The sequence below is a fragment of the Parambassis ranga genome, chromosome 17 (genome assembly GCF_900634625.1).
Source record: "Parambassis ranga chromosome 17, fParRan2.1, whole genome shotgun sequence".
NCBI lineage: Eukaryota > Metazoa > Chordata > Actinopteri > Ambassidae > Parambassis > Parambassis ranga.
This window is the reverse complement of record NC_041037.1, coordinates 13256006-13280877: the sequence shown is the minus strand read 5'-3', so window position 1 is coordinate 13280877 and position 24872 is coordinate 13256006. Positions and strand designations below refer to the sequence as shown.

Sequence of the window (24872 nt, the reverse complement as noted above, 5' to 3'; positions counted from 1 at the left end):
TGAATTTTTTTGTCAAACAAGTGATATGGATTCAAGGGAAAGGAGACGAAACTCAAAACCCCAGTGCTGCACTCTTGTATCTTATCCTCAAGCTTGACTGTGAATTTATGCCAATCATCATCCGTGTGGAGTTGATCAAAAACCCTGCAGAAGCACCTAACTGCAGTACTGGAAACATCCACAAGAGATCAGCATAATGCTGCTTTTTAGCTTATACACATTCTCAGTTAAACAGTTCAAAATTGTAACTATATGTCTGTAACATACCATGGATACAGGAGAGCTAAGCATGCTAGCTATCAACTTAGCAGCAAAAGCCTTTAAATCCACAACAAAAAGTGAGGGCTCGTCCGGGATTTGAACCCGGGACCTCTCGCACCCAAAGCGAGAATCATACCCCTAGACCAACGAGCCACATACATAAATCGCTTCCACTTGTATTTATAAAAACACATCTATCTGAGCTCTTAATAAAATTGAAATGAGCTCTCTTTTTCTAAAGAAAAAAAGATACTACCGTTCTTGTGATTTTTTACCCGTTTATACCAATTATCAATATGATAATCACTAACTACATTATGTTCTACCACAAACTAACATAATCTACCTTTGGTCGATGTCAATGGTCAACTAGCATATAGAGGGAGGTCAGAGGTTATTTACAGTCATCATGCATATTCAAAATCTTTGCAACATGTCAGTCAGTAAAAAATATTTCGATTCAAGATGTAAAAATGCTTTATAAGGAGACTAATGTCACCCTCTGTTGGCCAGCTACCATCTCTGCAAGTTCAGTTTTCTGGACACCAGAAGTGTGTTGATAATGACAAACAAGTGAAGATGTGATTTCATTGTAGTGGTATAGCCACAGAAAATCAATATTGACACAAGTCCTTGTGGTGGGTTGCGAGCTAACTGAGGTTTAAGCATCTATTTAAAATAACTTTGGTGGCGGACTACAGCAGGGATAAGCCCCTGCTCTCCCCAGTCTGTATCAGTGGGAAAGATGTGGACATCTCATCTTACAAGTTCCTGGGGGTCCAACTGGACAATAAACTGGAGTTGTCCACAAACACTGAGGCTGTGTACAAGAAGGGCATGAGCAGAGTGTACATCCTGAGGAGACTCAGGTCCTTCAATGTCTGCAGCAGGATGCTCCACATGTTCTACCAGTCTGTCATGGCGAGCACCATCTTCTTTGCTGTGGTGTGCTGGGGATCAGGCATTAAAGCAAGGGACGCCAACAGACTGGACAAACTCATCAAAAAGGCGGGGTCTGTTGTTGGCTTTACACTTGCCAACCTGGAGGAGGTGGTGAGGGAAAGAGTGCCGGCTAAACTGCTGTCAATCATGAACAATCCCTCCCACCCTCTCCACAACACTGTGGACAGACTGAGCAGCAGCTTCAGCAGCAGACTCCTGCTGCCCCGCTGCTCTAAGGAACGGTACAGGAAGTCATTCCATCAGACTGAGAGTTTGGAATAAAGTTGACAATGATGTAAACATGATGATAAAAAGTAATTTCTTCAAACCACTTAGTCTATCAGGGTCATGGTAGCACCAGGAGGACCAGAGATGGATGCTAAGGCCTCCTCTGCCTCCCTGATTTAGGGAGGCGCCCAGGTGCTCTCTTTACAGCTTCAAACTGTTAGTAACAAAATTAGCTCAACTTAATCCTGCCCCAAAGCCCATTTTGTAACTGCACTGGAGTGGATTTAATTCAACAGATTAGGATGAAAATGTGCAATATTCTACAATGTATTTGTCATGTTTATTTACTCTGATTGTGTGAAAGGGAGGGAATGATGCTCCATTTTAAGTTGTTGAACACTATAGGGTAGTTTATCAATAAATTACATTCGTGCCTTTGTTAAGACCACCAGCCCACTTCCACAATCTTAGTGACAGAAAAGTGTAATAATATCTGGTGTTGTCCATGGTTATCTCTGAGCAGTGCTGGCTGTGCTGGGAGCTCAGCCCTGCTGCTGCTGCTGCTGCTGCTCTCGCCCAGTGCATTGTGGTCTGTGTGCTAAAGGAAGCTGCTGCACCGGAATCTGAAGAATTTGAGGTGTCCGCCAAGTCTACTGTTCATCGGCAGCTAGTCTCTCTGTACCTCCATCTACACTGAACTCTCTGCGGGCAGACTGTAAGGTAACGTTGCGCTTTTCATTAGCTCCTCACTTATTTATCACGAAGTGTCTCGATGATCTGCTAATCGCGGTAACACCGTTAAACCGACGACGCTAACATTAGCTCTTCAAGTTAACATCCTGCATGAGAAGCTACTCGGCTAGTTAATTGTCCCTAACGCGATGCTAACCTCACTTTACTGAGATGTTAGCATCGTTTGTTAGCTTAGACATTTGTGCGTTGCTGTTATAAATATAGTCGTAGCTAATCAACCAGCTAATATCATTTCTATTGGTGGTACGTTAGAAACTTAGCTAGCTAGTAGTGGCTGTAGTTAACGTGTTTCTGAGCTCAGTCCTGCTTATTACCACTCCATATATGGGCTCAAACTAGCTTCTAAACGAAGTTCTACACATATTTGATTCAATATATGGACAAAATGAACACGTTTATAAGGCTGTGTGCTACACAGAGAGACGTAGGCTCGTTTTTCGTTGCTGTGGGTGTGTTTTTTTGTCAGTTTCACTTCATTTAGGGTTTTTGAAATGAAGACAGCAGCCCATACAACAACAACAGGCAGGAAGACATAATGTAATCCAAGTTATAGAGACGAGCATTAGGCGTAATCAGCTTACTTTCTATCCTCAAATCATAGTGTTGTAGTGGGATGCAGCTGCAGGGTAGCCACCTAAGCAGGAAGGAGTTTTTCTGTGGTGAGATACAGCACTCTCACAAACCCCTCTGAGCACAAAGCAGACTTCCTGTCTCTCACACTGTGACTAGACTAACCTCCATATCAGAAGAGCTTAAAAGTGCAGGGAAATGAATTAACAGTGCGGGTTGTTGATACAGTCTTATCTTTTTCAGGTTTAATAAGGAGAAAACATGTCTCAGGCCGACAAAATGAAGGTAAGCCGTTTTAAAAAGTAAGGTATGCGGTAATACTAGATTACAGCACTGGCTCCAGTGAAGGGCTGTAGACACTGTGTCTGTAGTGACTAAAAACATAGAACCTTGCTATTCTGGATTTGATAAAAATGTAGAATAGATTATCACACAATATAATTATGACTTTGTCGTTGTTAATGTGCTTTGCACATTCTCAGCATGCTGTTCACCATCCTCGTGACTGATGCAGCTTTGTTCGACTTGAAAGTGCCAAAGGCACAATCAAGTTTATCAGTGTTGACCTCTGTTGAATAGAAAGGGAATGGAGGATTTATACAACAACACAGTAAAAAGCAAACTAAGTAAAGAATGTGCACCTTTATATTTCATTTGAACCTTTATATTTTCTGCTGTCAAGCATAGTCACAGAGCAGTTGGGCTGTAAACAGTGGATTAATAGAGTGGTGGAGGGTTTTTGGCAAACAGACTGCAGAGATGCTACCCCTGCTCTCCTTAAATACCCTGTTTGTTCATGAACAGATGTGACAGCCTCCCACTCACAAACGGGTCATTTTTAAACCAGCTGCTCAAACCATGCTTGTTCCAAACATTTTTGTAACAATATGACTTCTGTACAAAGCCAATGTTACGTAGTTTTTATTTCTTTAAAGGTCACAACTCTGTCTTCTCTTTTTACAGCAGGGCCAGTTCACCAACCCTGAGACCCCAGGGTATGTTGGATTTGCCAATCTGCCAAATCAGGTTCATCGCAAGTCTGTAAAAAAAGGTTTTGAGTTCACCCTAATGGTTGTAGGTGAGTGTTTTATCATATTTCCACACTATTTTCTTCTTGCTATAATTTAATGCTGGTTTTGCATAGTTTGGAAAATGGGAGGGAAATAGTGTAATTCTAGCTACACCGCTACAGTAAACATGGATTATTGAGGAATGCCTCTTGCTGTCTGGCTCATATTATTGGGACACATTCATGGTGGGATATTGGCCATTTGGCTGAACCACATCCAGTTATTCATGTCTTTTTTTATTTTATTCAGCTGTTTTACAACTCCATTACTCGTGTAGCTCAGTTTGTATATGTGTGGGGAATGAGCATGCTGTCTTCTGTAATTCATAGGTGTAGAGAAATCACATCAGTGTAGCTGCTCAGCTGGCGTCAGCAGCAGCGTGAACCCTTGGTGTGACTGCTGTGGCCTGTTGGGAAGGGGGGGGAGGGTAGAAGCTCCCCTGAACTGTGCTCATCCTTCTGCTTTAAAATAAACCAGAGAGGAATGTAACTTGTGTGCCTCGAGGGACTGATTCACACAGTGGACAGCGAGGCTTGCCTGACTTTGTACTGCAAGAATACTCATCCAGTGCTTATTTAACCCTCTGTGTGACCCCGATTCAGAAATAAATCAGCGTTTTCCTGTATGACTAGAAAGCTCAGTGCAAATGTTTTGTCACCGACTTGATGGGAGCAGCATCGTCCCTGTGTAAATCTATGTGTCTATGTAGTTTTATTCTGTAGTGTTAAGGCTTTTCCAGGTGGACAACAGACGTAGAGCTGGACTGAATATTGGTTAAAGACAATAGTTTGGTCGCAGTTAAATCAAAGTACGGTATGTTTTAATGTGCTTGTTCAAACTTATACTGCAATGTTTTTTTTATCTCAAAGCACCTAAATACTGTAGAATACATGCAAAATTGTCCTGAAGTAACATCTACCGGTAGTCTGCGTCGCAGGCCTCATTTCCTGCAGCACAACATCTTTGTTCCATTTTGTTGAAACCCAGTTCTGCTACATTTCTGCAGCAACCAGCTCATGAAGCTTTATGTAATGATTATCTCCATTTCCTTTCAGTTTGATGTTGTCTGCTTATAGTTGCATAATGATTGTATTACTTTCTTCTTTTTTTCTCAAGGTGAGTCTGGACTTGGAAAATCCACCTTGATAAACAGCCTCTTCCTCACTGACCTTTATCCAGAGAGGGTCATCCCAGGAGCAGCAGGTAAAACACACTATTATCCATGTTTGAAGTGTTTTTTTAAAGTGACTTACACACCCTGTCAGAGACCTACAGTTAAAATCATGCACCAAGTGGTTCCTCACATTTTGTTTTTGGTCTTTTCTTCTAATAGAGAAGATAGAAAGGACTGTTCAGATCGAGGCATCGACAGTAGAAATTGAGGAACGAGGTGTGAAACTTCGTCTCACTGTGGTGGACACGCCAGGATACGGAGATGCCATCAACAGCCAAGACTGGTATGACACTGTAGGGTGTAGGCAGATGAGTTATTTTTTAAAACTTATTGCTTCAATCTGAGCATTTAGTCGGTGTTTTGATGTAGTATACTGTATGTTTTAACGTAATTTTCCTCTATCCAGTTTTAGCACCATTATCAGCTATATTGATGACCAGTTTGAGCGCTACCTCCATGACGAGAGCGGTCTCAACCGTAGACACATTGTGGACAACAGAGTTCACTGTTGCTTCTATTTCATCTCTCCACTCGGCCATGGGTGTGTACTGCTATACACACATGCACCGTTGTTTACCATTTTACATGCCCTCATTTCACATGTTCTCACTTAAATTTTTTTTCTGTTTCCTTTCCATGCCAGGCTCAAGCCTCTTGATGTCCAGTTCATGAAGGCTATTCACAATAAGGTCAACGTGGTTCCTGTCATTGCTAAGGCTGACACTCTCACCCTTAGGGAGAGGGAGCGGCTCAAGCGCAGGGTGAGGATGACAGTTACCCATTGTTTCGGCGAGTTTCTAAACTCCTGACGTGAACAGCAGTTACAGTGTCACGTGGTCGCTGCTTCAACTGCAACTGCAGTGTACTTGTAGTAAACTGGACGTGATAATGAAGTGATTGTTTGTATGATTTTGATGATTGGATTCTTTTTGTCACCTTGATATTGTTAAGATTCTGGATGAGATCGACGAGCATGGTATCAAGATCTATCACCTTCCTGATGCTGAGTCGGATGAAGATGAAGACTTCAAAGAGCAGACCAGGATCCTCAAGGTAACCTCACCATTCTCTATCAAGCGTTTATTCCCAGAATAAATATTTGACACAAGGACACTTTTATGTCTTTCTGATCTAATTCTTTTCATTTGAAGCCATTATCAGAGGTCTTTTACAGTACAGGATTTCAATGTAGCAGCTAGGCTTTGATGAGAAGACTGTATTTGTATAAAAAATCTCCAGAGAAGTCTTGAAAATGTGAAGGTTAGGGTTGTTTATGTTCAGTGGTTGATCCGTGACAACAAAAATATGAACTCCTCTTGTCCAGGCAAGCATCCCTTTTGCAGTGGTAGGTTCCAACCAGCAGATCGAGGCCAAAGGAAAGAAGGTCAGGGGCCGCCTGTACCCTTGGGGAGTGGTGGAGGTGGAGAACCCAGAACACAATGACTTCCTCAAGCTGCGCACCATGCTGATGTGAGTTCTTTAAAATGTTTAGGATAAGGGAAAATCCTTACAGGGAGAATATATTAGCCCTAACGTTCTTGGAAACCTTTTGCAATTGTATTTATTGTTTTCAACTTTTTTCCCCGCAGTACCCACATGCAGGATCTGCAGGAAGTAACCCAGGACCTGCACTATGAGAACTTCCGCTCGGAACGCCTCAAACGGGGTGGCAGGTTGTCCTCCCATGGTTACATTCTGCCTCTGTCTCCTGCGTACGTACTTGTCTGTCAGCTTGCTTTTCGGCACCTCCCCCACCTCAAACAGCAAAACCTTTTAATGAAGATATATCAAGAAATGTTAGTGCACAGATAAGCCTTTGTTTAACACATACACACATGACACATGGCTGAAACTGGAAACCAGCTACAACAACCAGAGCTGTGTATATGGAGTTGTTCCTGTTTGATGGACCTTCCGTCATTCATTTCCTTTTATTGTCAATTCGTGGTGTTGTTGTTGAACTAGTGTCAGTTCTGTATTACAGTAGCTCTAACTCAGTGGTTTGCATGTAAAGTCAACCAGTAGCAGTAGGTAGAATTAAATGCAGTGCTGTGGGTAGTAGTTTTATATGGTTCGCTCATGAATAAATAGCATGTGTAGTTTGTACAGTTAGGAAACCGATTTACTGTGTGTGTCATTTAACATAGTGTGACTATATCATCATTTAACCTTAAATGTAGACCTGGAAGTCTTTCTTAGACTTTCTTCTAAAGCCAGCCCAGTGTAAGGGAGTGGTTTTACTGTCTTCTCATTGCGTCGCCATCTGACCAGTGATGGCTGTCTGGTCTTGATTTGTCCAATCTCATAAGTGGACTGTTGGAGGTACAGTTTTTTTTTATCTATATATATATATATATATATATATTTGGGGGAGGTAACGCTGTTCCCGACTTTCACCTCTCACTTGAACCTTCCTGCTTTTATCTCTTTGTAGTAATTTGTTCTAGATGCCTGCTTTTCCCTCTGAGCACTCTCTGCAAAGACAAACTAACCCACTGACCCCTCTTTCACTTTCTCAGTGTGGCTTTAGTCGTGTTTGCCTAATGCTGCCTAAACCAGCACAACATGCACTCTGTGATTCATAGACATACACATTGTTATTTTGCTTTATAAATCACCACACAGAGTGATTGCACTTTTATAACCTCTCTGACTGTGGTTACCATAATAATTTAATTGGCATACATTCTCAATAATATCAAAGTTACAGTTTCCTGAAGAGTAAATGTAGTAACTGTAAGTTGTGTCACTATAGCAGGAAGGGGCCGGAGCCAGAGGAAATGGACAAGGATATGATCCTACAGGAGAAGGAGGCTGAGGTGGGATATTTCAACATGGTCATATAGTCACTACAGATGTGTATGACAGTTTTGGAGAGTCGGAGAAGATGGATTTATAAATCATTACCGGACTGGATGTTATTAGAAGAATTTCACTGTCTTACATGTTGGTGTTCTGTCATACAGTTGAGGCGAATGCAGGAGATGATTGCCAAGATGCAGGCCCAGATGCAGAAGCAAGGAGATGGAGAGGGAGACATGTGAAAAGTCTAAGGTGAGGTACACTTAACACCCACTCGTTTGCAGACACACTTCATGTTACTGTATCCACTTAGGCCCCGTTCACACTGGGGAAAAAATGTGGCTTAAGCAGGATTTGGCCGCATCCAGATCAATCCAGATGTGTTTTTTTCCGAGTGTGAACACCTCCAATCCGGCTGAATCCAGTTTGATTTCAAGCCGGCTAGATCCACCCTCGAGAGGTGGAAACGCGCTGGATGAAGCCGGATTGAGTGCGGACACAACTGTGTGCTAGCCAGATATGAAAATAGGTCTGAACGCATCCAGCTTAAAGGCTGTCTGGGCTCAATCCTACTCTAGCTGGAATGACTTTCTCCAGTGTGAACAGGGCCTTATTTACTCAGATATCCTGATAAGACTTTAATGTCTAAATGTTTTTGGTATTCATAAACATTTTTTTTACTTTAAATCTGAAGTTAATTTAGTTTCAAATATTAAAATAAAAGATATTTTTGGTCTTTGCAGGTTTTTTGAGCCACTGCTTGAGTTTGGCCAGAGAGCTGGAGAAGGTGTAAAAGCTGTCAGGTTATTGACTCCTGCTTGCCACTATCTTTATTTCAGCTCCCCTTGGGGCCTGGGAGCATTTTTATACATACAGTGAAGTATATTCAAACAGTGTTACATTTATGTATCTACACACAGCTCTATTTCTGTTTTTGTTTATTATATGTTACACAAATGATGTCATGTGACCCATCTGTTAAAATGGTGGCATATTTCTATTGGGATGTCCTGTTACTCTTTTTTTTTTCTTCCCTACTTCTTGTGCTATTCAGAAAACCAAAGAATAGCTGCTTTTGTTCAATAGTTTCAGTCCTGAAACATCTCAAGAGCACTTGCCATTTGCTCTGTGAAAGAGCTTCTTTGGGAGAGCCGACTGTGCTAAACACCAGAAATAGCTTTTTATATTCCACTGTTACACACTTTAGCCAATGTTTCTTGTCAAAGGTAAACATGATTTCAGATATTGTGACCATACAAGCTAACCATATAATAGGGTCAGTGTTGTTCTGATGCCCCTGCATGTAACCTTCCATCGTGTCCAGTGAAAAAGAAAAAAGAAAAGAAAAATCAGGTGAATTTTTAGCAGCATTCAGGTTCTCCCTTTCTGTGTCTCATCCATTAGTGCTGGTCTGACGTCAGTGTCACCATGTACAACTGCCTTTAAGTGTGATAAAGCTCCCTAAGAGTTTGATGAAAATAAACTGTGACCCATAACCTCTGTACAGTCTTCCTGTACATCTGACAAACGAAGGACAGACAAGCAAGGCTTGATGCCTGTTTGGTGCTTTTAAATTGCATTCGCTCTGTGCATCCTCTCTTCTTTTCTTTGATGTGAAGTCACGTGACAGGAGCAGTGACTGTTTAGTATTTCGGTGATGCAGTGAGGTTTAAGGGTTATGAACTTCTTCCTGTCCCACCTGCTGAGTACTTGTGGTTTCTCTGACCACAGAAATGAAAAGTGACTCAATGAGGTCAATGTAGCCAACGTTCCCCTCACCAGCCAAGATGTGAGATCTTGACATTCCTCTTTGTGCTGTTTTTACCCAACATTTAATTACCAAATATATTGTAATAAAAATGTTTTATTAAACTTTAATCTCTTCTCTTTTCGCTTCGTACAATTTTTTTGTATTTTATGAAGCTATGCACCTAATCAAACATCATTCTGTGCATTGTTCACTCAGATCCCTCACACACATATCAGCTGATGTGACAATGTATGACAACTACATGTTCATTATTAACTATGTATATGTTTTTTATACACTAATGCAACATCATTAAATAGGACATTTTACCAATAATACATGCTAAATAAAATACGAGCATGAACATGAGTCAGACAGTATTCTTATAAGTCAACAACAAAAGACACTGAAGACAAATGATCATTTTCCATAGACTTTATTATAGTTGTTTTGTTCTCACTCTAACAGGTATACACAACGCTCTAACTGTCATGGCTTTTTTTGTCTTAAATACTCTCCGCTCTTAAAGAAAAACTGTAAAAATATTTAATTATAACTAATTAAAAGATCTCTTTAGGGATAGGACTGGGAAGGTTGCAAAGGTCTGAGGAGTACAGGGGGGTTCATCTGTGGTCCTTATCTGAGAAGCTGGGTGGGTCTGGGAGACAAAGGAAAAGTGGGCGGGGGGGCCGGGTTAAGTTACATCCAGCTGGAGTTTCACCGTGAAGACGGGGTGGTGTTACCGTTTAAAGAAAACCTAAAAGCACAGCATGGAGACGTAGGTTAGGATCAATGAAATGTAAGTTATTTAGTTCAGTGGTTCCCAACCTTTTTTCCTTATAGCCCCCATTGCCTGTGTCCAAGACAAGCCAGGTCCCCCCCCCCCAACCCCTACTCACAACCAAACAGAATAGGTCTACCTCATTACAACAGATTTCAGAGGTCATGTAATTGGGCCTTAAAAGTTAGGTCGCCCCAACAGAACTCGACCTGAATTTTGATTGACAGCTTTTAAAAACCTGAACCTGTTCAGCCCGACATTATTCAAATGTTCATACGTAAGCCTGAGCCCAAGCCCTTGTAATATGATAGAAATTAAGCCTCAACTGTCAGGTCCCGTTGGGTTCAAGTGAAGATCTTCAGCTCTAGTCAGAGGTAATAAATAGCATAATGAATTTAGGTGTCATCCTAAAAAATATGTTTTAATTTGGATGATACAGTTTTGTATCATGTGCACAAATATAATTTTGGTGACCTTACAACCCTAGCGCAGACAAAATTTTGTGCACTGACCCCAGTTTGGGAACCACTGAGCTAGTTACCACCCTGCCGGCTGGTGTATGATTACCTGCACACTCGCTCCATCATGTGTGTGACAAGACGGTCAGAGATACCCGGACAGGACTCCTCTGCAAGGTTGAAGGCATTCTCCAGTTCCTCAATAGCACCGACTCCACCACCACTCGCCCGCCTCTTCTCCTTCAACTGGTGAAAAAGCAAATTAGAAAAAAAGTGTTCAGTACCTTGACAAAAGTTGTGATTCCATCTTACATCTTCTACCCTGATGCCTCAGGTAGGGCACAGATTCAGATAAAATGTATGTTATGAGGACATGGTCTTGAAACTATGCTGTGACAAGTAATCCCTCGTGATAGAATTTAGCCATAATTGTCTAAATTTACAATCTTGACATGCAAACCTGCTTCCACAAAGTCTGTACCATTGACATTAAAGATTAGTGCTTGAATGAACAGATCAGAAGGAAGAATGTTTGGATGTAGCCCAAATCAAAAGTTCCTACCTCTCTGAAGATGGGTGTTACCAAAGCCGACAAGCACTGAGACTTGGGCTGCCTTTTCACAGAATCTCCTGACTGCAAACAGGAAAAATTCTGTTAGGGGGGAATTAAGAGACCCGACTCTGTTTCAGTCTGTGTGTGATTTACCTCTGAATCTGTGTGTGTGTAGCCCTTCTGTAACTTGTTCATGGAGTTGGGTCGAACTGTGGGGAAGGTCCACATGGGACACTGGTCCACATCACCATCAGCATCCCTGAAGTATGAACAAAGAGAGGGTGGAGAAAATAAATACTCTTTTGCCGAACAAATACAAAGACACATGACAAACAAGGCAATATCATGACACTTTGGTTAATAGTGTAAATGTGTCTTTTTGGGACTAACATATCTGAGTCGTCAGAGCTGGATTCCTCCCCGTGTCCCTCTGATTTCCAACGTCGGTAGCGGTCAATTAGTTCAGTCAGATAGGCAGTCTTCTTGGTGTAACGTGTGATGAATTTGTGCTTCAGCAGCTCTTTGGCGGTTGGCCTCTGCCCAGACAGAATAAAGACAGAAGCAGCATAGAAATGAACGTTCAAAAACAAGATCATAGTCAGGAGCTACAGAGTAACCAGTTCCAATTAATAAGTAGACATGCTAATCCATTCACCAAATATTTGGTAGGATAAAGGACTTATTATTGTTGTTAATCAGATCAGCAGCGTCAGTCTGGGATGTCTGATCCCATTTTAGTTCTGGATGCAGGTGTACTCACAAAGCGAGGGTCTTTATTTAGACAGGCCTCGACAAACTCTTTAAATGGTTTGCTATAAGGGCCTTCCAGTGTGGGTGGAGTGTTTTTGGGGATGAGGAAGAGGACCCTCATTGGGTGTAGATCAGAGTTGGGAGGTTCCCCTTTGGCCAGCTCAATTGCAGTGATTCCCAAGGACCAGATATCAGCCTGAGAGAAAAAAGAAAAAGTATTAGAATTCATTCAAAGCAGCTACACGAGTTGTTGTCTCACAGACTAACGTACACACAGACTTCGGGCCTCACCTTAAAGTCATACGCTGACTGCTTGATGACTTCTGGAGCCATCCAGAAAGGCGTGCCGACAAATGTGTTCCTCTTTATCTGAGTGTCTGTCAGCTGTCCTGCCACCCCGAAATCTGCCAGCTTCACATCGCCCTGTTCTGACAAGAGCACGTTGGCAGCTACAGAGAGGGAACACTTTGTGTTTAACATGCAAAAATATGGCACAAATACACATTTAGCTAGCATGTATGATGGAGATGACAAAGTGCTGTTGTACAAAATTTAGGTCAAACTTTTGAAAAAGTGAAATAAATTATTAATCATTTTTTTTTGCAAAAAGAGAAAAAAAAAAGATCAGCAGATGGAGAAACAGATGGACTATGGGCACGTGACTGTGCTTTCTCCAGTTTCATTGTGACATGCGACAGTACAGACTCTACAGAATCCACCAAAGACAAAAACAACCTGGATTTCTTTTGTTACATTGATTTAAGGGGCTATGATCACCTACACGGAGCAGTAAAACTAAGCTACACATATAAATGAGTGTAGTGTATAAATTTAACACCTACACTATGCTGTGAGATTTCAAGCTCACAGATGGTGTAAATAAATGTGTATAGCTTGTTAGCATATTTCAGTGTGTGGACTTATTCTGCTCAGCATCTGGATGAGCACATGTTACACTGCAGCTCATCACTGCACACAAGATCAGTGGTTATCAGTGCATAAAGAGACTACCTATTACCTTTGATATCTCTGTGAATCTTCCTCTCAGAGTGCAGATACTCCAGCCCCTTAAGTATTTCCCTCAGTATGGTAGCAATGTACGTCTCTTCAAGAGGCCCTGGGCGAAGCTAGGGTGATAAAACATACAACAAATATATCAGGAAATGTTCTGCTTCTCAAGTATATGAAAGTAGTGGTCTTCTTACTAGATCCAGAGCAGATCCTCCACCTAAATACTCCATAATAATCCACAGCTTGGTCCCCTGTGAAGAAAAAAAAAAAGTCGATTAAATGTAAAACCGCTTCACTGCTATGTGTCTGCTGCATGTGGAAAAACGTCTTATCTCACCTTCAGGTATGATCCATAATACTTTGTAACAAAAGGACTGTCACACTGACTCAGCACCGTGATCTCCTGTTGAATATCTTCTATTTCATCCTCCGCCTCCTCCAGGTCTATGATTTTAATGGCCACCACCTCTTTGGTGCGGTTATTGATGCCTTTATAGACCTCTCCAAAGGAGCCCTTCCCGATCCTCTCCTGCTTTGTGAAGTATTCCTCAGGGTCCAATCGGGTATTCTGTTTGAAGGACAGCAATGGATCTACATTACTATTCAGTACGTCAGGATTATAATGATTGGAATGTGTGTCTTTTGCCCTATCACATAAACAACACAGACAATATTCTCCTTATTCTCCATGTCTGATTAACATGACAGTACCTGTTACATTCACTGCTCAGATGAAAAAAATGTGTTAAAATTTAAACTTTTCTTTTCTATTCTGCTCATGTAATAACCAAGATTCTAGACTGATTTTTGAGCCAGGATGTGCATGAAGTAGCATGACACTTGAAAGTTCAGTGGTTTTTTTCTTCACTCCATAACAGCAGGAAATGAGTGATGATTTCACAAGAAGGAAGAGGCGCTCAGAGAAGCTAAAATAAACAGAATGATGTTTTATCCACTATACGTGACAACCACAATTCTGAAACAATTGATACAAATATTGATACATATAGATTCTAATTATATCATATCAATGGCTTCATTAGTGTTGAACCTGGTGTAGCCAACAGAAAGAACAGGAAACAAAAATGACTCATACAGTATGTTTTATCATTAGACTCCCACCCAGGCTGCTCATGGAAACCCTGACAGACAGTCATGGGGGTTCGGCTCGTCTTGGACAAGAAGAAGAAGAGATGTGACAGTTGGTGAAGAGAGGTTTTCTTTACCTGGTTTTGCATGTCTCGAAGGTGTGCCATCCTTTCTGCAGGTTAGACGGGACAAGAACAGCCACAGTCCCTTCTCTCCAAAGTTATCGAATTGTCCTTTCGGGGTTTTTCCTCCCCTCGTAGCTGTCTAGGAAGCTAGCTAGGTGGCTAGCCAACAAGATAAACACCCAATCTGCTGGCTTTAACGGGGCTGTCACTCCGCGCACTGTTTTCGGCCTCCAAGTCCAACAGAGGACCGAACAGCCCGGTAAGACAACGAGCTCTTACCCGAGAGACTCCATGTATGTCGGCGATGATGAAACGGAGGGGGGAAATGCTCTTTCCGTGAATTAATATTTAATTCATTTCAAGAAGCGCTTAGCCTGTTGTTCATTTGAAGCTTGAGGAGGACAAAATAATGGCCCAGACCGACAACGCATGCGCAATATTGTCAAGTCCAGGCGAATTGTGGGAAATGTATTTCCTAACTCCAAACTGTCGCTGACGAATAGGGAACAGCGAATAGGGAGACTGACAAAAACACGAGTAAGAAAATAAATGCCTCAAATTAAATAATTAATTAATAATTAATACATTTATTTATTTAATATTTGGTATACTTTTTTCTATCAAAATTTACTTTTCTATTTGTGCTTCTCTTAAATTCCAAGTATTTATGTATTGATTAAGGCATTAATTCCTGTTTCCTGCATTTTCCCAAATTCAAATTAATTGAAATGGGAATACTGTAGCTAGGTAACCGCAGTTTATCATTTAAGTAATCTTTAATGTTTTATATCTTTTGTTTTATAAATACCATTACAGCTAAAGCAAAAAAAAAAAAACTCCTTCTCTGTCTTCGTGACAACAAAGCTTTGCGTGTTTGGGTAATTACATCCTACTTACGTAAACATTACTTAAACAGCTAATTTGAGGTAAGTAATTGTGTACGCTCGTTTTTTTATCTAGTTCCCCCCGCTAGGCGGCTCGGGGGGGACGGGTTCTGTATTCCATAAGGTCCGCCACAGCGGTGACACGATGCATTTATTTACAGCTACACACACTGTAGCTTGAAGCGCTGTCGGTGGGTCTTTCGGTTTCAGTCGTTGCTCGTCCCGGTTGATGCTGTTTATATCACAGAACGAGCAGCGTTCTGACAAATGACATTTTAAACCCCGGTGCCAAAACCAAAACGGTAAGTATAGCTAAGTAGCTAAAGCTAAGCAGCTAACGCTGTGGTTACCTCGCATGTTAGCCCTTGTTATTGTAGTGTTTAGTTAGCAACCGTGCTGTTATTAAGATATCAGCCACTAATACACGGCAGACTTGTTTAGCATACTGTTCACATTAGCTAGGTACTTGTAGCTAACACGCAGGCTAGACAGACATGGCGTCTTACATGGGTTTTCATTCAGTGACATTGAAACCCTATGTCAGCAACAGCCTCACTGCATGTCAGTGTTCTGTAATTTTATGCAACTCAACCTAAAATGCCACGGTATTTCTTATACGTTAGTTATTAGCCTTCGCTGCTAACACCACACACACACACACCCACACCTTCCACCCTGTGTGCCAGAGATTCCTTTACAGGACGTGCCATCTTACATGAGCTCTTTTAGTTAGTGCTATTTACCACTGACGACGACGGCTAAAACCCACGTGTCAGTTTTAATTCGGTTTAATGTCAATGCTTCCTGCTATTATCAGAGAGGCAGACAGAATGTAAGCGATGGCAAACATTTCTCACACATGCACCTGCCTCTATGTGAGTGCCATCAAACATCAAAGTGGAGCAGCAGCTGGTGTAGTGGACAGTCCAACTGTGTTAGCATCTGCATATTGTGCTCATTTTTAAAATCATTTTATGTCTGCAGGCTGGATGAGTGGCCCTACTTACACCTCCCCCTCTGCAAACGTTGCCGAGATGAACCGGATCCACTTTGAGTTGGAGTACACAGAGGGCATCAGCCAGAGAATGAGGATCCCTGAGACCCTAAAAGTGGCTGAAGAGAGCCAAACGGGGCCCATACCACTTCAGCAACCCCTGCCCACTCACACAGCTCTGATGCAGGTTCCTGAAAGGATTGTTGTTGCAGGTGAGGACAATAGATACTAGTATGGTAAAGGTTTGCATGGTCAGGTGGTTGCCGTGCCACTGATGGGGTATGGTGGTTGCATTAGCCCACCATGAAACCTCCCAGTCTTAAACTTTTGCAGGATAGAACAAAAGTAGACACCGGGGAAACAACTGTACTAACACTATGACCCATGGACAGCTGAAACCAAGTGTACTGTGATCAACCTGCTGTGTGTTTAAACTTTTATGATCCCTCTCCTGCTCACTTTGTCTGCAGGTGATGAAGAGGACCCTCGATTTGCCCGTCCCAGAGACTTGGATCTGATTCAGTCTGTGCCTCCTGTAGACCTTCTGAGCATGAAGGCTCCACCACGTGTTCTCACTCTTTCAGAGCAGCCTCTGGACTCTTTGGAAACAGATCCAGCTGCCAACTCGCAGAGCAATACAAGCCAGGTGGTGAGTGAAATTAAGAGCTCCATTTTGTCTCCTTGTTCTTCTCATCCCAGCAGCTGGTGTCATGCACAAAAAAGGATGAAAAAAGCAGCGTAGACAAGTGTGTAATGTATCAGGTGAAAATTAAAAACCAATCTGGAAATCTGATTACAGAATAAATTGATCCATCAAAAAATATTGCAGCTGTACTGAATGTTCAGGGATACATGCATTGTTCATATGAATTCCTGGCATGTAATATTATGTTGACAATATTTCAAACCTCTGTATTAACAACAGGCCAACCTCCACGCTCGATCTCGACGAGAACGCAGTGCAAGTGCGAACATATCTGTCCGACACAGCAGCCAGATGAGCAGAGGAGATTTAAGGTAAGGACGTTTAAATGTGTCCTTTGGTTTTACTGCCTTTCCATTCTGAAATGTTGATTTCACCGATGTTTTTAAAAACAACTGTTTCTCTTCTCTCTGCCAGTGTAACCCCTTCCCCTTCTGCACCCCCAGTCCGCTTGTGCCCTCCCCTCTGTTCCCCTGAGGATGCGAACATCAACCTGTTTACAGCTGCAGGGTTCCTCTCTTACGTCCAGTCAACAACACGCCGGGCTTACCAGCAGGTCCTTGACATGCTGGATGATAGCCACCGCAGGTGATGTCTTTTCTTGTACTCGACTTTTCCAGAAAACACTTCATTCAGGAAGTTCTGAGAATCAAATGCTGATTCTTGTGATGATATAAGAACATAAAATTAAGGCTCACTCGTAGATAGCTGGGATAGGCTCCAAGACCCTGCACTGCAGAACAAAGTGGGTTCGGATGATGGATGGATAAAATTAAGGCATATTCTACACTCTATATGTTCACTTTACAGGACACATCTGGACCTGGCTTTGGATGTAAACCCTGATGAATCTGGTTTAGTGGATGCCTCCTCACTGCGGCGACAGGTAATATGTCACATGCTGAAATGATCACTAGTAAGGGATAAAATAAATAAGCTTCCTGATTCGCTCCTGTGGTTACATGTAGGCTATTGTTAGCATGTCTGTGGCTGTGTTTAGCCTGATTAGCAGCGCAGCAGCTCAATTATTTATATTTTAAATAGCAAGCATTTGATTTTTATGTTTGTGTTGTGTGCTTCAAAACTAAAATCAAATAGCCCCAATTAACAAAAACGTATTTTTCTTAATTTCAGATCGTGAAGCTGAACCGGCGTCTACAGCTGCTGGAGGAGGAAAACAAGGAGCGCTCCAAGCGAGAGGTGATCCTGTACTCTGCCACAGTGGCATTCTGGCTTATTAACACCTGGATCTGGTTCCGTCGCTAAAGTGGGATCAGACTGAGTCTCCCAAAACACTGGAAGCCAAAGAAATTCCTTGTTAAAGGTGTGATCATTGAAATACTTCACTAACATATAAAGGCAACCATGGAAATACTGTGAATAGTCCTTACCTACAAACCACCATGGGGGTTTTCCACTAAATTCTATATTAGGATTTGACTAATAGATTTGAATATTTAAGGCAGAAAAATGTAATATTGTTTAGTATGTAACGGGTAGTTTACACTGGCGACTGCAGGCCTAACTACAAAGTAAATTTTAGTGAGCTTCCGCCACAGGAATTCATCTGGAAGTAAAACTACTGTTAGCCATTAAACCATCGTCTAGGGTCTCTAAAGGACCATAGGCTTCAGTCGCTAACCTGATGGTGTACCTTTCAAATACTGCATTTGTTTTCACTTGCAATAAAAAGCAACTCAACATGAATCTCATACAGAATACTGTTTAAAGGAACAAAAATGTGTGTGGGAACAATCAGCCCCAACATAATTTATATATCGTGAGTGTTGTACCTAAATATCTGTTTACATTGTTACTGGTTGCCCCTTCACGCTTGGGGGCATTACTTGCACCACATTAACAGATGTTACAGTAGTGCTTATCACTATTTATCTTTTTGATGGGAAACAAAATGACACAAAAATCTTATTCGATGGTAAACAAGGATTTACTTAAGTGAAAAATGTTTTGGGAACTCAGTCCAAAGCTGTAGTTACAGGACCAAACCTCAGACCTGACGTGTCTTGTCTGTTGGAAGGTTCAACAGTTTGATCATAAGCTACCATTTTTTTAAAGTGTCAAAAACACATGAATAAATCTAGAGATGCCATAATATTTATCCCAAATGCCCTCTGAGTCCTTCATTACCCAAAATATTTGTGTACCCTACTTGAATAAACTAAATGTTTTGTCTGTAATGGGTTTTTTGTTTTTACCGATTCGGGTATCAACAGTCCTGACATTTATTTTATGTTCTTGATGAAGTGGTAACAAAAAAGCTAAAGAGGGGGCACTAAGGATATTTTGTGTGAAATGAATGTACTCCATGCTGTTCCTTCAGCCTGAGCTGGTTTTTCCAGAGAATCTGACCTTCCTGTTTTTCCACCAGGATTTAAAGCATGGATTCTGTGGTTTTGTACATTATACAGTGTGTTTTACATCTCCTAGGAAATGTGTGTATGAATATGTATTAATGGCTGGTTACATAAATGAGAATATGAATATTGAATCATCATGCAGGTTTATTGTCACATGAAATTGTTGCCGTGACCATTTTTTTTTCTGTTAAGCACTACCCACAGGTGTCACTTTAAAGTTTATTTTAAGTTCTTTGTAAAATATGAACACAGTCGTTTGTAAATATTTTTGCTGTAATAAATGATGTATGATCATGCATCCGTTCAGAGCCTGTGTGCTGCATGTAGCAGCAGTGCTGACCCATGCTGGCTGCATCTGGTGCCGTCAACACCAGGAAGCTCCGATTGTGTCTTTAAGTAAAGATTATTGTATAGTGTACATCGTGTAAATCCTCTGCCAAGAGTTCATACGAAACAACAGATTAACCATTTCATTTCTGCTATTCACCCGGAAGTGCAAACAGTAAGGAGTGGAGCTGAGCAATGGGAATAACCAAATTAGCAGATTTAGTTCGATTCGATGCTCCCGATGCTATTTCATATAAAGACATCAGCGAATACACAGGTGAGGAGGGCTCGATTCATGTTTTTTGTGTAACATTAATTAATGTTCGCCACGTTAATCATCAAATCATCAGAGCTAGCAGCTGTTAGCATCCAGTCACCTAGCTACAAGCTAAGTAAACAAAAGCTTTGATGCCACCCGAAGTAACAAAACCTCTTTAAATGTGTTACTAAATATGTTGATGTTATTTAAGATTTAACAGCAACATGTTGCCACTACAGTAATATTTAGTAAATCAGTAACTAGAGTGTTTTCATTTGCTGTTTCAATACACTTTTAAAGAGAATGTGATCATGAGCTCTCCAGTATCAAAGTGCATATTATTGTCACTTCTTTGAGTTATGCTGCTGCTTCTGCTACACCTAATTCTTCTAGGGGATTAATAAAGTAAATCTCTGATTTCAAGACAACTGATTAATACTTATGGAAATGTTTAGGAAGAGCTCTTAGAATTGATGCAGTTTGCACAGCCTTTAATAAACTGCTGCACAGCAGATGTGTAGATTTTGTTGTATATTTATGGACAAGTAAACATAAACATGTACTTTTTGAAGTTGGAAGAAAGACTGTTGACATGCACCAGAATTAATATAGTCAATATTATTATTATTTAATTTGACCTTTGGGTAAGAGTGGATTTGACAGGAGTGCATTTTTCCACAGGTAAAGTAATCGCACTGGATACATCTATTGTTGTTAACCAATTTCGTGCCGTCACGCCGTCGCTGAGGTGAGCTTATTTGTGTCCGATCATTCAGTCTGCCTCCCTAACAAAGTTTTTACATGCTTGTAAAGTTTGTACATTCTTTCTTTGCACAAATCTATGGACACTCTTCATTTTGTGACATTTATTTCTCTCCAGCCCACTGATAGGTCTCTTCTTTCGCACACTCACCTTCCTGGAACATGACATAAAGCCAGTCTATGTCTTTGATGGAAAGCCACCTGTGGAAAAGACAGCTGTTGTAAGAGCCACTCTATGTCACCTTTACACCTTTATACTAAACGTTTTTTATACTAAACCAATGTTTTTGGTTAGACTAGAACAAATACTTCCCTTGTATGCCTATATAATGGTGGAACTGGTGTCTTTACATCTGTCTCTAATTCACTCTTGTGCAGCTTGAGAAGCGAGCTGAGGCAGCTGGTTGGAATTCGTCTAGACGGACAGGATCAGGTATCCACACAGAGAACATTAAAAACACTGATATTTCAATACACACTGCTCAAAAATATAAAGGGAACACCTCCTCGATCTCAATGAATGAAATATTCCAGTTGAAAATCTTCATTCATTACATGGCGGAACATGGTGGAACATGGAGAACAAAATAACATAAAAATGATCAATGTAAATCAAAATTATTAACCCATGGAGGTCTGGATTTGGAACCAGACTCAAAGTGGAAATACAGGCCGATCCAACTTGAGTGGCAGTTCCTCAAGACAAGTCAAAATGAGGCTCAGTAGTGTGTGTGGCCTCCACGTGCCTGTGTGACCTCCCTACAATGCGGGGGCATGTTCCTGAGGAGGTGGCGGCGGATGTTCTCTAGATGGATGTGGGAGACGTGGCAATGGTGCATGAATCCAGTCCCAGATGTGCTGGATTGGATTCAGGTCTAGGGAACGGGCAGGCCAATCCATAGCATCAACGCCTTCATCATGCAGGAACTGCTGACTGGGCTGTGTGACCCTCCAAAGAAATGCCTCCGCACACCATTACTGACCCTCCGTGGTTATGCTGGAGGATGTTACAGGCAGCAGAACATTCTCCACAGCACCTCCAAACTAGTCCATTTCCACCTGTTGTCTGTTCCATTTGCACAACAGCAGCTGAAATTGATTCACAAAAAATGGACAGACTGATTTCACAGAAGTGTGATTGACCTACTACAGAATCAGAATTATATATTATATATTATTATATAAAATACTTCAATAATCCCAGGGGTAAAAAAACTCAAACAAATGACCCCGATGTGATTTGAACACACAACCTTCTGATCTGGAGTCAGACGCGCTACCATTGCGCCACGAGGTCTATCACATTGTGTTTTTAAGGTATTCCCTTCATGTTTTTGAGCATTTGTGTATTTCCATCAATTGTACAATACTATTTTATTGTTCCTAACGGAACCTCTGGGTGTCCTGTGTTCACTGCAGCATCGTCGCTGACCAAAGACTGTGCTCAGCTCCTGGCTCATCTGGGCGTGCCTGTTATCCAGGTTCAACCTGCAAAACACTGAATACACTGTGTTCATCAATTTTTCTCCTTTTCCTTCATTTACTACATGTGTTCATTTTTTTTATCTGGCAGGCTCCAGGGGATGCTGAGGCACTATGTGCCCAGCTAGTGAGAAATGGGACTGTGTATGCTGTGGCATCAGAGGACATGGACACACTGCCGTTTGGAGCCAATGTTGTTATTCGCCAGCTGAATGCCAAGACAGACAGGTAGGAAGGTGTGCAGCTCTTGTGTAGCTCAGAGGATGGTACAGAGGGATTATTTATATGAATGCTAGCTAATATTTTATTGCTTGCAGAAATTCATGTCACATGAATATGTCCTAGAGAGAGACGTTTGTGTACAGACATTTGGCGTGGTTAAAAGGGGTTTTCAAGAAAGCATCCTTAATAACTGCATTGTCAGTTACATTGTGTAATTTCCGATCTTAAATTGAAATTGAAGAGGATCAGTGAAGAAAATGGTTAGCAGATAGTTTATCAGTAATATGTTATGTAGAGGCAGCTTGACATGCATACAGGCTCCCCTGTGGCTGCTCAGGTGTAAGTACAAGGGTACAAATGGCTGACTTATCTCTTATGTGAGGACTTAATTTAATTCCTACTTTATTAATAGAAGTCTTATGTATGATTCTTTGAAGAAGGTTCCTGCTTTGATCTAATGTTGATTCTGCTCTTCTTGTTTTTCTTTTCTTTGTTTTTTTTTACAGTGAAATCACTGAGTATTCTTTACCCAAACTGTTAGAGAAACTCCAAATTAGTCATGAGGAGGTATGATTTAAAGATTCATTCAAAATACTCTTCAAATGCATATATTATATACAGTAAATATATTTAGTCATATTCTCTTTTTTGTATGTTTCTGCCAGCTTGTTGACCTGTGTATTTTACTTGGTTGTGACTACTGTGACAAGATCCCTGGTTTGGGCCCTAAGAGAGCTCTGACACTCATCCAGAAGCACCGCACTATTGAGAATGTGGTTTTGCATATCAACAGAAAGGTATCAGTCTGACAACCAGTGGTTTTGTTTTGTTGTCTTTATTCTATATAACATGATGTATATATTCCTCTCAATCTGTTGCCTTTCAGACCCATCCTGTGCCTCAATTCTGGAAGTACAGAGAAGCAAGAAAGGTATTCTTGGAAGCACCACAAACATCAGCTCCTGAACTCATCTGGACTGAGCCTGATGAAGAGGCCCTGGTTGGGTTTCTCTGTGGTGTCACACATGTTAAGTACGTACTCTAAATGGATGTGTTTTACTTCAAGCCCATCTGCCTCTTTAAAGACATTCAAACTCATCTGTGTGTTTTTAGGGAGGAGAGGGTTCGCCGGCGATTGGAGAGGTTCCATGAGACGCAGGCGAATAAGCGAGAGAACAGGGAAAAGGAAAAGGCAGCGGGATGCAGCAAGCAGACTCGGATAGTGGACTTCTTTAAAGTTACCAGAAAGAGAGAGCAGGTGAGCACTAAACCTTCAATAAACATTCATGATCATAATGCAGAGAAAACGGCATGTTTGTTTATGACATGAATAAAGATCTGCTGTTCTTGTTTTTTTATGAATATTTCCTCTCTCTCTTCTCCTTCAGCCCATGGAAGGTGCTGATACTTTAAACAGCAAGAGAAAGAAACCAAAGTCAAAATAAGGCTGCCACGGCTGTCGCCTCTTGTGACAAATGAGAGGAGTTGATTTCATCTGACTTGATCTCAAAAACACTTCCATTCCAGCCTGACAGGCAGGTTTTCTCTCCGGCCTGTGACCCCATTCTATTTTTGTGCTTTTATATTTATGTTGACATTTTTTATTAATCTTTTAAATGTTATCTTTGATCATGTCCGCATTCTCAGGGACAGCGTTTCTTTTCACCATTTAGAAGATGCCTTGCGTCAGTGTCGCGGCAAAAATAAGGAAAGGATTTTGAAATGATCGTTGAAAAGTTATATTTTATTACAAGCAATTGCATGGAGAGAAACACATGAACAGGTGGTTACATCTTACATCTTATATAACATTTGTACACATCACAAAACAAACAAGAGTTTAGCCCTGTACTCATGTGCCTTGAAACGTTGTTTCCTTTAAATTGTCATTAAACCTTCAGCTGTTCTTCTTTATCTGCCACATGCATTTTCAGTCATTTTAGCTCAAATAAGGCTCTACAAGGACAAGTGAAATGATTCAGTATTTTTCCATTACACCGGACACCGACTTGGAGTCCACTTCTGACAGTACAATAATTTCATCTCGTCTAAAAACAGCGGGATGGCATGCACAACAATGCTTTTCACTGAGCAGTTCTTCGGCGCATCCTGCAAAGCCACCAAGAAAAGCAGAGCAGGAGGTGGACAGCTATGAAAGAGAACAGTGTGATCACTGTCAGGAAGGCTTTTCCTCAAGCCAAAACTGGAGACAGGGGACGTCTCATCTCTGGATATTCAATGAGCACCTGTGGTGTAAAGGGTGCCAAGGCAGAGGCTAAAGACTTGAATTTTAAAATAGCGGTATAATGTCTAAAAGAGACATTGGGGTGTTTACATATGTCCACACTGCAATATGCAGAAAATGTTAATTTGTTTTGAAAAAAAACTTTGTATACAGTTTACACATTTTAAAAATATTTTAATTAGTGCAGTTTTTGTTTTAAATTAAAAACACGTTTGAGTGTAGTTCTTTGTGTGGTATTTATAAATTGATGTGCCTTTTGTTTTAAATGGTATTTCGAAGCGTCATTCCTAGCCAACAGG

At 41.2% G+C, this 24872-nt stretch overlaps 4 protein-coding genes and 2 non-coding genes across 7 annotated transcripts; 3 read left to right on the top strand and 3 right to left on the bottom strand.

Annotated features, from left to right (window-relative positions):
* Nucleotides 1–342: 342 nt before the first annotated feature.
* On the bottom strand, nt 343–414 carry trnap-ugg (transfer RNA proline (anticodon UGG)). The gene has a single exon. It is a non-coding gene; the product is annotated as a tRNA-Pro (tRNA).
* A 1585-nt stretch (nt 415–1999) lies between these two features.
* septin2 (septin 2) lies at nt 2000–9691 on the top strand. Of its 2 annotated transcripts, none has more exons than XM_028428625.1 (13): nt 2000–2151; nt 2998–3039; nt 3718–3832; nt 4941–5027; nt 5158–5281; nt 5405–5539; nt 5642–5759; nt 5950–6051; nt 6323–6468; nt 6588–6671; nt 7757–7817; nt 7965–8052; nt 8544–9691. In XM_028428625.1, exons 2-12 carry the CDS (start codon nt 3016–3018, stop codon nt 8040–8042), a joined length of 1074 nt encoding a protein of 357 aa, XP_028284426.1. In that variant the 5' UTR covers nt 2000–2151; nt 2998–3015; the 3' UTR covers nt 8043–8052; nt 8544–9691. The 2 variants fall into 2 exon arrangements, with proteins under 2 accessions (XP_028284426.1, XP_028284425.1); XM_028428624.1 differs by having other exon boundaries at nt 7754–7817.
* Nucleotides 9692–10127: 436 nt separating this feature from the next.
* stk25b (serine/threonine kinase 25b) lies at nt 10128–14749 on the bottom strand. The gene is made up of 11 exons (XM_028428604.1): nt 14330–14749; nt 13441–13671; nt 13298–13354; nt 13111–13219; nt 12384–12541; nt 12103–12288; nt 11733–11878; nt 11496–11601; nt 11352–11423; nt 10899–11035; nt 10128–10307 (listed from the first exon to the last, which is right to left on the bottom strand). Exons 1-11 carry the CDS (start codon nt 14357–14359, stop codon nt 10268–10270), a joined length of 1272 nt encoding a protein of 423 aa, XP_028284405.1. The 5' UTR covers nt 14360–14749; the 3' UTR covers nt 10128–10267.
* A 546-nt stretch (nt 14750–15295) lies between these two features.
* Nucleotides 15296–19096, top strand: mffb (mitochondrial fission factor b). The gene is made up of 7 exons (XM_028428635.1): nt 15296–15503; nt 16186–16407; nt 16666–16844; nt 17121–17212; nt 17316–17486; nt 17709–17784; nt 18033–19096. The coding sequence occupies exons 2-7, from the start codon at nt 16191–16193 to the stop codon at nt 18162–18164; spliced, it is 867 nt and encodes a 288-aa protein (XP_028284436.1). The 5' UTR covers nt 15296–15503; nt 16186–16190; the 3' UTR covers nt 18165–19096.
* A 610-nt stretch (nt 19097–19706) lies between these two features.
* LOC114450478 (probable flap endonuclease 1 homolog) lies at nt 19707–24724 on the top strand. Its single transcript, XM_028428627.1, has 11 exons — nt 19707–19880; nt 20544–20610; nt 20743–20845; nt 21003–21057; nt 22044–22105; nt 22198–22334; nt 22835–22895; nt 22994–23125; nt 23215–23360; nt 23442–23586; nt 23717–24724. Exons 1-11 carry the CDS (start codon nt 19799–19801, stop codon nt 23771–23773), a joined length of 1047 nt encoding a protein of 348 aa, XP_028284428.1. The 5' UTR covers nt 19707–19798; the 3' UTR covers nt 23774–24724.
* On the bottom strand, nt 21850–21921 carry trnaw-cca (transfer RNA tryptophan (anticodon CCA)). The gene has a single exon. It is a non-coding gene; the product is annotated as a tRNA-Trp (tRNA).
* Nucleotides 24725–24872: the final 148 nt, after the last annotated feature.